The 12721-nt window shown below is 32.2% G+C and overlaps 1 protein-coding gene across 1 annotated transcript in view; it reads right to left on the bottom strand.

Annotated features, from left to right (window-relative positions):
* The window catches only part of LOC139518115 (receptor for retinol uptake stra6-like), a 31710-nt gene extending 18989 nt beyond the window's left edge, over nucleotides 1–12721 (bottom strand). Inside the window, exons 1-9 of the mRNA XM_071309783.1 lie at nucleotides 12637–12721; nucleotides 10503–10578; nucleotides 9651–9736; nucleotides 8085–8218; nucleotides 5971–6140; nucleotides 4886–5130; nucleotides 4372–4451; nucleotides 3429–3490; nucleotides 2581–2752 (exon numbers count right to left, since the gene is read on the bottom strand). Coding sequence (XP_071165884.1) covers nucleotides 2581–2752; nucleotides 3429–3490; nucleotides 4372–4451; nucleotides 4886–5130; nucleotides 5971–6140; nucleotides 8085–8218; nucleotides 9651–9736; nucleotides 10503–10578; nucleotides 12637–12713 — 1102 coding nt within the window. The 5' untranslated portion in view covers nucleotides 12714–12721. The remainder of the gene's footprint in view (nucleotides 1–2580; nucleotides 2753–3428; nucleotides 3491–4371; nucleotides 4452–4885; nucleotides 5131–5970; nucleotides 6141–8084; nucleotides 8219–9650; nucleotides 9737–10502; nucleotides 10579–12636) is intronic.

The raw sequence follows: 12721 nt of genomic DNA, 5'->3' as shown, positions 1-12721 counted from the left end.
ACTCATTTAAAAAAAAATTAAAAAAGGAAACAATATAAAGCTTTCCCTATTTTGAAAAAAAACCCCAATCATATTCTATTACAATTTTATTAGTTTATATATTACGTCACATACAATAATGACAATTTTCCAAGTTTAAGATAATTGATCAGATACAAGTCTAGTATGACTTTTTTCTGTGTATTCAAAAACTCCAGTTTAATTATTTATTTCATACATGCAAGTAGCAACCTTTTCATGTGCATAAACATACTTCTGATAAAGAATTTTACTTAAACATATATTGTGACTTTTTTCCTGTGACTTTTTTTCTTGTGACTTTTTTTCCTGTGACTTTTTTTCCGTTGACCAAATAAATACCCTTGTTTATATGAGAATCGTAAAATAATGCCTTAAACTTTAACCGTCAAAAGATAAAAGTACATAAAAAACAAAATATGTAAGAAGAGGTTGGTTGTTTAAAGACTAAAAAAAAAAATAGAAGAAAATACCGAGGAGGTAATGCAAAGTGTCCTATAAGGAACAAATATAGAGAAATAAATAATTACTAGTAGTAATGTAAAGAGAAATGCACGTGTAAACATAAATAAATGTTGGTTGATTGTGAAAGTTTTTAATGGTTCTATAGCGATTACGATAAAATGTTGAGTAAAACATATGTTTTAAGGTTCCCGTATGTAAGGATCTAATGCAAGTTTAATCATAAGAATTAGATGTCAGAATCAGACCTGATTTAGTGCTAACTGTGTTGACCTAGCTAGTCATCATGTAAAACCTTGATTATAGCAAACATAATGTATTCTAGCATAAGCAAATCATTATTCCTAATGTAATATCTTAACTGTAATCAAATGTTTTAGAAAACTATCCATTGTAAAACAAACAACAAATTTGACTTAAGTAATATAATAGAAAATGAGGGTATGACTTGCGGTAGTTCTGGAGTTGGAGCAAAGTACCTAAGAAATGAGCATACTCCACAGAGAGGAAATGACTCGGGTATGTTTGGAGTTCGAGCAGACTACCAAGAAAAGCGGGCTTAACACATATATAAAAATAGAGAAACGATAATAATAACGATAATAAAAAAAACCACCACCGCTCTTACTATAAAGATGAAGAGATCGAAAAATGTAAAATATTAAAGAATAAAATTGTTCTATTAATAAGAAAAATAAGAATAAGAATATCTAAAACGCAATAAGTCATCTTGGTCATAACAACTTGTAAAACTAAAACATCTAATATAAACTGATCATAAGCCACAAAGTCATATGGTCAAATCCAGTTAAGAGAATATTAAAAAAAAAAGATTTTAAAATTTAAACAAGTTTTAAAAGAAATAAATTCAAATGTAAAATTGCGGAGCAATTTCTTTGAACAACAGGGATATATAATGAAGGTAAAATGAGGTAAAATATTTAATAAGAAATAAATTTTAATATTTCATATAAAACTAAGTGATTAATTGTAATTGTAGAAAATAACTAATTCTTGTATAAAGCTTTTTGTATAAAAAGATATAATTAGAAAGTCTATAATGTTATGTCACTTTTAATATATAAGTATTAGATCTATAATGTTATTTAACTTTTAATATATAAGTATTAGATCTATAATGTTATGCAACTTTTAATATATAAGTATTAGATCTATAATGTTATGTAACTTTTAATATATAAGTATTAGATGTGACATTCTTCTTATTTGACACTTAGCGACATAAATAAGGTTTGACAGCTTGAAAACTCTTAGAAGTATTTCCTTTAGCAAATATATTTAATTCTTTCCTATTGTTCACCTAGAATTCTATCTAACCAAATAATCGGATTTCCCTCTTTATAAAAATAAGTATTCTTAAAGTCATTTTGATTGGTGAATAAAACAAGTCCAACCAGCACGTGTTCTTAGGGTTTAGATAGGAAACCCTAAGGAACCAAACTTTAATTTACTCGTATGGTTGGACTTGAAATAAACATATATAGACATCTTTGTTTTATTCACCAGGTTCGTATACTTACAAATTTTGTTTAATGAAAAACATAACGTAACCTTAATAATCTTTTAATGTAACAGGTTATAACAGAAATCTTTCTTTATTAAAGTTACCATAAATATCATGATAAACTATTTTAATTGATTGATAATGTATTTTGATAACTGTTATTTTAATTTCATTTTAAGAGTCAAACTCTTTTATTTCATATTTATGTATTTAATTTAATTTACTCGTATGGTTGGACTCGAAATAGGCATATATAGATATCTTTGTTTTATTCACAAGGAGCCTAGAAAGAAAACACAAACGACAGTCACCAAAATTGTCGTAGTTAAAATACTGAGAAGAAACATGTAAAACAGAAACCAACAACACACAAACCCTTCAACGGGAAAGGGGAGGCAACTGCCTTAGTCAGCCCTTCCCCCCATTTTCTTCATTTTATATACCTTCCATTTCAGACAGCTGCTTTTACTTTTGAGATTTTTTTCGAACAATTGATTAACAAATTGGGGGTACACAATAACTTTTTGTAAATTACCTGTTAAAAATTTCAGCCTAAAGATACATAATTTACTTACTCTGAATACCTTCTATTGTATAATAAAGAAACAAGACGATTTTCCTGGCTGTCTTCACATCCTCGGAATCAAATACATCTTCTGCAGTGCCAATCACATCTACAACCGAGGATATAGTTTCAACCCAGCCTTTTATGGTTGGTAAGAAGAATATTATCAACTCTACTGATATCTAAAATATGCGAAGAATGTGTTTAAAAATCAAGTAAACAGACAAGCAAACAGGATAAATGAATTGATTTTGATTTATTTAACTGGGCAAAATAAAAAATCTATCTTGCAATACTCAGTGCGCATATGTGAGTATGTGTGTTCTACATTTCTACTATTGTTTAAATATTATACTCTGTGGTTTTGTATTAACGACAGCAATAAATAGAAAATGAACATGGGAATTGTGTCAAAGAGACAATAACCTAATCTCCGCTGGAATTTTAATTATTTTTTTTTGTGTGTACTCAGAGTTACGTGTTCTTAGCTGTGTTTGTACTTTGTTTGTTTGTCGGGGATTGCCAATGGTGTTATAGCATTTTCTACGACTTATTGTTTCTGATTATCTCTTGTGTATATCCTACCTGTCTTACGGGAATGGTAAATCTAATAGTTTAAAAAAAAACAAGAGTGCGGGATTTTCTCGCTGTGTTGAAAATACATTGGTGGACTTGGACTTTTTTCTTCTCTTTGGTCAGGTTGTTGTCTCTTGACACATTTCTCGTGTTCATTATCTATTTATTGCTGTTGTTAATACATAACAATTATTTCGTAAGGCTTAAAATAAGGAAATAATGAAAATTATGTATCATGTTCTGATTAATGATTGAAGTTTTTGTTGGCCAATGAAATCTCACCTTGTAAATAAGGACAAAGCACACAAAGTATACAGATAGAATTCTAGCTGAGTATCTGAAATCTGAAAAAAGTTATATAAACATGTTATAACTTCATGATAATATCTGATCGATTGATAATGAACTAAAATTAACAAGAATGTGTCCAAAGTACACGGATGCCCCACTCGCACTATCCTTTTCCATGTTTCATGGACCGTGAAATTGGGTAATTATCTAATTTGGCATTAAAATTAGAAAGATCATATCATAAGCAACAAGTGTACTAAGTTTCAAGTTGATTGGACTTCAGCTTCATCAAAAACTACCTTGACCAAAAACTTTAACCTGAAACTCCCATTTTCATTTTCTATGTTCAGTGGACCGTGAAATTGGGATCAAAAGTCTAATTTGGCTTAAAAATTAGAAAGATCATTTCATAAGCAACAAGTGTACTAAGTTTCAAGTTGATTGGACTTCAGCTTCATGAAAAACTACCTTGACCAAAAACTTGAACCTGGACGGACGAACGGAACCACAGACGGACGGACGGACGGACGAACGGAGCCACAGACCAGAAAACATAATGCCCCTCTACTATTGTAGGTGGGGCATAAAAATCAATTAACAGAGAACCATTGAGGATCTTTCCATCTCAAATGTTGATAATTAAGGTTTAAATGAAATTTTATCTTTTTCGATTTTAGCCATGGTGTTATCAGTTTATTTTCGATTTATGAGTTTGACTGTCCCTTTGGTATCTTTCAACCCTCTTTTATACAGATATAAAAACAAAAGTGTATAACAAAAGTAGCCTTTTATTTTAAATTGTACAGATTCCAAGAGAAAAATATTGACTAATCTTGTACGGTTTACATTTTTTAAAACAATGATACAAACATATTTTTATGTCGAAAGTTACACTATTAACACATTCTGATAAATAGTTTATAAGTATACATACTAGGATTATTCCTGTACAACCATGGCTTCAAACAGGAACTAAAACAGCTTATCATATTGTCTTTACAACCCTCACCATCACTAAAGATCAGTCATAAAATAGGTAAATATATATGTATAAAGTTAAAATTCTGTTAATTTCGATCGTTTTGTCTAAAATAAAATTGATGCAAAAATGAGTTTTCAAAGGGAAGAGCTAGGTCATTCTCTATATATGATTGATATATATAAGTTATAAAAAATATGGAGGAGTAGCTACCACCAGGGACAAAAGGAAAAGTCTTTTAAATAGTGGGAAATGAATTGCACAATCTGGAGTAAAACATAATCGGTAAAATTACAGATACCGATCGTGAGTGATTTGAGACACACATAGATTTCACCACTGCAACAAAGGTGTTACGATAGTTCTTCTTTCGAGACAGTTAAATTTATTTGACAAAGAGGTCTGAACTATTGGAAAGGACTTACAGAAAAATGTTTTGTATAATCTAAAAATCAATTCAAAATGTTACCCATGATCTTCAATGATTGTCCTTGGAGGTTGGAAGGTATTGCGAACGTGTTTACCCGCTAAAGAACTCCTAATTTTGTCCATGGTATCAGCATGTGGTCCAACTGTGTTCGGTTTTGGGTTTATGATTGGTATGTGTGGTATAATATTCAGCGAGAACAGAAATCTTGCTGGCAGCATAACTGCTAGGTAAAACATAGAAGCCAGTTTTGGCCAGTCCCGTAATACCAACAAGAACTGATTCGTCTGAAATAACAAAAAATATGCAAGTTTATGAAAGCAACAATGAAACACAATATGTTACATTATCATAACTGTTTATACCAGCTTTTCGTCATTTATCATACATGTATATTAGAATACAATGAACATTTTTTCCAGTAAAAGTGCCTCTCAAAAGAAAAGTTTGATAAAATCGTCAACCTGTCAAAATTATAAATAGAAATTCACCACTTTATTAACCGATGGAAGATAACTTCTTGGAATAGAAGTTAGATTGCTTTGTTTTCATTTGACTCTTTTGGCGATTGATGTACGGGCGACAATCGTTAAAAGATCCTCATTCAATCATAGCAGTATTGGTTTCGCGTATATCCCTTTTAAACTATATGGAAAATTATGTTTCCTCTAAAAAAAAAAAACGATCAAAATTTGACCAAAAATTGGTAAATGTATAATAGGAGGTCCGCTTCAAATGGTTTTCAACTCGAAAAGAAATATTGGATTCAAAAGGTATCATTATTGGCTGATTGTCGAAAGTATCCACATCTGAAACATAAAAGGTAAAAAGTTTTGAAACTCGAGTGGATTTATGATTTCAAACCCTCTACACACGATTCGTATTTAATGTTGATCGGGTGACAAACATGGAGGGGAGGTATTGATAGCATGTAGCTCCCTTCATAACAAAATGGAAATCCACAAAATGTAGTGTTCTGCTCTTTATACACTCGGCAAATTAGCTTATATGATGTACAAGTTAGAGTACACATTTTGTTCAAATAATTACCTAAACTTGATTAGACATCACTAGTAATTATTGTCTTCATATTTTAAACATTTTAGCCATTTCACAAGTGTACTTACCGATGAAAGGAGATCCGAACAGCCAAACGTGATAAAGGAAGCTTCGAAAAAGAATACCCAAACGTGGAGGGTTCCCAAAATATATCCTAAAGGTGTCCTCACAGTCAGGGCTCCAAAAACAGGAAAGAATATCAAGCCATAACATATTACTGACACTAATATCACAAATACTGAAAGAAGACAAAATAAAACATTGACGCAAAATCCAACAAAAAGAAAATCAGTTGTTAGAATGACGTGAAGACAACTTTGTACTTTGATAATATTGTAATGATTTAAAAAAAGATTAACTCCAGAATACTCAATCTGCATACTTCAATTTCATTACAATAAAGTAGTTGATTGTTAACGAAATATTGCCAGTCCTGGCATTGTGTTGATGAGTTTTGAGTATCAGTATAATAAAATAGAGAATTTTAAAGAATGTTCAGAAAACTTTCTGCTACAACACCGCTAGTAGTTTGTGTATGTTAAATGGTTTCTCTGTACAGCGTAAGACTTATATTTTTTAAATACAAATGTATATACTGTACCCTTTCGCCATTATAGATAACTTCAAGTTGCATTGTATAGTCATTTAATTTAATCTTTTAGCTCGCCATTTTTTGTGCAATACCTTTCATATTTAGTTTTTTTTTAGTAATATATCATATCAATATAAAGCAAACAGATCTGAAGAATCGATTTTCGAAAACAAAGTTACGGTTTATTTACCAATTATACAACTATCCATCAGAGACCAAAAGACGTGGATAAACCTCTAGTTAACTAGAAGCTTGTGATGCTTTTCCAGTATTAGTTATTTTTCGCATGTTGTGCTGTTACACCACGGTCCAAGGTTATTGTGTGTGAGTGGGATGTATGTGTGTGTGGGGGGTAGAGGGGGAATGATCGCATTTAAATCCCGTCACAACCTATATGTGCCAGTCCCAAGTCAGGTGCCTGTTATTTAGTGGTTGTTGTTAGTTGCTGTCAATTATATTTGTTGTATGCTTATTGTATTGCACACAATTCAGGCCGTTTATTTTCTTGTTTAAAATGTGTTATATGTTTGTCATGTCGGTTGGTTTTATAGAGGACTTGAGTGGCCGTTCATGTCAAAATATTGATTGTTCAATCTAGATGCATTTTCCATCTAGATACTTCGCAAAACTATTTGGATGCTTCGCACAAGTATCTTGATAGATCGTGTTAGTATCTAAATGGTCGAAAACGCTAGAGACTTCAAGGCATATTGAAAAGTGTGTGTATTCAGTTTAACTGTTTCCATCTAGAAAGTTAGTCATAGCAACTATAGATGCTAGTCATAGCAACTATAGATGCTAGTCATAGCAACTATAGATGCTAGTCATAGCAACTATAGATGCTTATTTAAACTATCTAGATACTTGTGCAAAGCTTCTAGAGACTTTGCAAAGCATCTAGATACCTGTGCAAAGCATCTAGATACTTGTGCGAAGCATCTACATACTTGTGCGAAGCATCTAGATACTAGTTTGAAGCATCTTGATACTCGTACGAAACATCTAACTACTTGTATGAAGCATGCAAAGTATATAGATACTTTTGCAAAGTATCTAGATACTTGTGCGAAGCATCTAGATACTTGTGCGAAGCATCTAGCTACTTGTATGAAGCATGCAAAGTAAGTATCTTTGCAAAGTATATAGATACTTGTGTGAAGCATCTAGATACTTGTGCGAATCATCTATATACTTGTGCGAAGCATCTAGATACTTGTAGGAAGCATCTATATAGATACTTGTGCGAATTAACTAGATACTTGTGCGAATTAACTAGATACTTGTGAAAAGCATCTAGATACTAATTAAAATTAACTAGATGCTTTCAACAAGTATCTAGATGGAAAAGCCATCTAGACGAAACCGCTATTTTGACATGAACGGCCACTCATAGAAATTAGTACACATGTTCCTTATGATATAATCTTCATAATTTCAATACCAAATTAGTTTTGACACAATTTTCACGGTCCACTGAGCGCAGAAAATGAAAGTGTGAGTGGGGCATCCATGTAGTATGGAAAAATTCTTGTTTTAAACATATGGATGTAATTTTATAAAGTTTTCAAACTTTAATGCGTAAAAACTTACTTCTTAATGAAAAATGTCCATTGAACTCAAATATAAATCTACCATTCAAAATAACCTCCGAACACAGATATGAGATGGCGCCAAACGCAGCAATAAACGACATCCGGTTCTTCATTTCGAAGATATTCATTGGACTGAAAGAAAAAGAAAATAGTATGTGTGATTACTAATATACAAAAAATGTGTACGTTCTAGCTGTCATCTAGGCTTAGGATGTCCTACTGATTCAATATACCAAACTTCTATATCAAATAATTATTGCCAGAAACATGTATTTTTAAAACATTTTGATACTATGTTTTGAGATACAAAATCATTATTATTATTGTATCCCTATAATTATTGCTAGTCAAGTTAATGTTAATTAGCTTAAAACAACAATCTTCAGAATGACAAATAATCAGTCTCACAATCTGGTCTTGATGCACATGCGTACTGATACTCATTTCAAAATACCTTGTCTTTATGCACATGTGTACTGATACTAACTACACAATACCTGGTCTTGATACACATTTGTACTGATTTTCACTACAAAATACCTTATCTCGATGCACATGTGTACTGATACTACACTATACAATACCCGGTCTTGATGCACATTTGCACTTAGAGGGTGGTAAAGGGTTATTTTCGTGCAATGTGATTGCCGTTTTTTATTTGACGTTCAATGTGTTTTTACTTTTTTATTTGACGTTCAGTCGTGCAAGACGGGTGCCTCGTTTAACGTGTTCTGCTTATTTAATTTTACGTGCATCGTGATTTTCAAAGTCTTCTTTTGCGTGCTCGGTATTTTTCAAATAAAATTCAAACACTTGGCAGGGATCGTCAAGAAATATTTTTTTAAAAGCCGTAAACCAATTATATCATAAATGTGTATACTAAATCGGGAATATCAAGTAAAACAAAGAGTTAATATATACAAGAAGACAGTGACTCAGTCACTAAAGGTTCACATAAAAAAATTTTGTTTTCGTGCAACGTTCATTACAGAAATTATTTCACGTTTTTTTCGTGCAAGCACCCCCTTTACCACCCTCTACTAATACTCACTACACAATATCCAGTTTTGATGCACATTTGTAATGATACACACTGCAAATTACACTGTCTCGATGCACATGTGTACTGATACTACACTATACCTTGTCTTCATGCACATTTGTATACCGATACTCACTCCCCAACACCCGGTCTTTATGCACATGTGTATTGATACAATACCCGGTTGTATATGCCACTGCTGTTGTACGTTATGGTCCGCGAGAGTATCATCATCCTAGTAGTCATTACTTTTGTGTTAACATGATATATCATCGACACGATGATTTTCTTTTTTTTTTTTTTTTAAAGTTTGACTTGGCATTTCAACGGAGTTGATACGTGTCTTAATTTGACGAAAGCTCATCTAGTGTACTAAGTCATAAGCCTCGTATCTTTGGTGAGTTTTAACACTACCTGGTCGTATGTACATTTTTACCGATGTTTACTACTCAATTTCCATTCTTAGTGCACATAATCACTACACAAAACTCGGTCTTGATGCACATGTGTACTGATACTTACTAAACAATACCCGGTCTTGACGCACATTTGTCCAAGAACTTATTTTTTCTTGTCACCATAAACGAGAAAAAAACAAATTCTAAAATCTGAAAAAAAATAATTTTAATGTCAGGAAATTTATCTTTTTCTGAATTAAATATGTCGTTTCATCATAACTGGTTTCATTCGGTTAAATATGAATAAAGCACTTTGTGACAGAGGTATCATTCAAGATTTCAAGATGACATTTCCTAATGAAAACGATAATTAATAAAACGGATGATAAATATAATAATGAGTTTGTCCGTCTGTATAATTGATTGAGAGACTTTTTATTTGGCTACATTTGATTCTTCATATCAAACTTTTTACTTGTATGATAACGTGGACTAAAATCAGGACGCTTACACATTACATTTGACTTTTCATCTGTAATCTGTTTATGACTTTTTTCCGAATCCGCTATTCAAAAATAAACTATGACACTTTTTTTCGAATTTAAATTTCTTCCGAGAGATAACGCAAAAAACTCTTGATCGCGAATGAGCTTCATAATGATGACGTGATCAGATGATGTCCTATCTATAGGTCGGAAAATGTGGTGAACATTTCCATCTCTTCTGCACGCCTTAGACGCACGCGGTGAATTTGAATTTTTATTAATTTTTCCACAGTAACTTTTTTTTTAGATGTCCAGTTAGAAGTTAAAATACCTATTTATAAAAAAATAGACCCAATTCTATTTGATTCGCTGTTCTTCTAGGACACTAAACAGTTAACTTGGAAAAACGAAAGAAAATGAAATTCTGCAAATTAAGAGAAAAAAATAATTGTCAAGATTCCATGAGATATGGAAAAAAAATTTGTACTTACAGACGGTATTAGCATCAGCTGGTAAAATAAATACTGTCCTTCCTGAGTCAACTCTTTTGGATCACAGTCAATGTTACTGTAATTGAAATTTGGAAGTCATAAATAGGGAATACAAATTTGTCCTTCAATATATGATAAAGTTTCATTTGAGCAAAGGGGAAATAATTGGGTTCCCGCTCCATATACTAACTAGAGGCTCCAATGTGCCTGTGTCGCTCATCTGATATTTTTATTCACAATTGATGCATCAAATAATGTCACCGTTATACTTTTGCTTTATTTTCAGAGATATAAGCCAAAAACTGCATTTTACCCCTATGTTTTATTTTTTGCCATGTCTGGCATGATGGTTATCAGGCAGCGTCAACGGACACAATTTTAAACTGGAAACCCTAACAATGATTGTGACCAAAATTGGTTAAATTGGTGTTAGTTGTTTCAGCGGAGAATATCTTTGGCAAAGATTATAAATATTTATGGAACTAAAAAAAAATACTTTAGAAGGCAATAACTCCTTATGGATTCAATTGACAATTTTGGTCGTGTTGACTTATTTGTAGATCTTACCTCGCTGAACATTATTGCTGTTTCCAGTTTAGTCTATCTATAATAATATTTAGGATAATAACCAAAAACATTTGATTGGTTTGCCAGATCATCTGACACATTTATTAAACGAGATACTTAAATGATGATTGTGGTAAAACTTGGCCCACTAGTTTCAGAGGAGAAGATTTTTGAAAAGTTAACGACGACGGGAGACGACGGACGAAGGACGCCAAGTGATGAGAAAAGCTCACTTGGCCCTGTAGGCCAGGTGAGCTAAAAATGCAAGTGCGACGAGAAGTTGGTCCTATCAAAACATCTTTTGACAATAAGATTTGAAAAGCTGATATCATACTGTGTATGTAAATATTTACAGTCATATTATTAGTTGCTTAAAAGTTAAAATGATTTTCGATATGGACTCATAATTAATCCATGCAGGAATAATAAACTGCTAAAACAAAATGAAATATAAAATTGAGAATGGAAATGGGGAATATGCCAAAGAGACAACAACCCGACCATAGAACAGACAACAGCAGAATGTCACCAATTGGTTTTCAATGCAACGAGAAACCCCCGCACCCGGAGACGGCCTTCAGCTGGCCCATAAACAAATATCTATTCTAGTTCAGTGATAATTGACATCATACTAAAACTCCGAATTATACACAAGAAACTAAAATTAAAAATCATACAAGACTAACAAAGGCCAGAGGATCCTGACTTGGGATAGGCGCAAAAATGTGGCGGGGTTAAACATGTTTTTTGAGATCTTAGCCCTGTCCTCTATAACTCTAGCCAATGTAGAAAAGACCGAGTCCGATGTAGAAGAGGTAAAAAAAAAAAAAATGACATAAATACATAAATAACAAAAAGTAAAAACACAAAAATACTGAACTCCGAGGAAAATTCAAAAAGGAAAATCAAAAATCAAAAGTCCAAACACATCAAACGAATGGATAACAACTGTCATATTCCTGACTTGGTACAGGCATTTTCTAATGTAGAACAGACTACTAGCAGTTACTGACATGCCAGCTCCAGACCTCAATTAATCTGATGGAGAGATTTTGTCTTCATCATATGAATATCAGGCACAATCTCTCCCGTTAGGGATTTAGTATTATACCATCATAAAATATATGAGAAGAACATAACCCGTGTCATGCAAACAACTGGTTTTAAAATAAATGTGTTTAATTCCGATGCAAAGACCCTATAAGTGAATCAATATTAGAGCCAAAATATGCAATCTTTAATGACCTGACAACAGTATCGTAACTATATCCCTTTTTAATAAGTCTGTTTAAAGGTTTTTTTTAGCTTTTGAGATAAATACTGACATTTTTGTGCTTTGTAAAGAATATTACCATAAAAGATTGGATGTGAAATACCTGAACGTATAAGGTGTCTGCATGTTGAGTTATATTTATACCATAACAAACTACTAAAATAAGTGTATACTAACCTGTCTTATGTACTTGTGATGTACTCTGTCGAGTTTACAGCTGTAGTTAATAGTATAATAGTATAAACAGAATCAATAAAGACATCTACACACAGAAATCAGTACTAACGTACTAACCTGACTTGTGTACTTGTGTTGTACTCTGTCGAGTTTATAGCTGACTCTAAAAGTACTGAGAGTATTGACAGAGACATCTACAAAC

This window comes from Mytilus edulis, chromosome 3 (assembly GCF_963676685.1).
Source record: "Mytilus edulis chromosome 3, xbMytEdul2.2, whole genome shotgun sequence".
NCBI lineage: Eukaryota > Metazoa > Mollusca > Bivalvia > Mytilida > Mytilidae > Mytilus > Mytilus edulis.
This window is presented reverse-complemented; position numbering and strand designations above follow the sequence as displayed.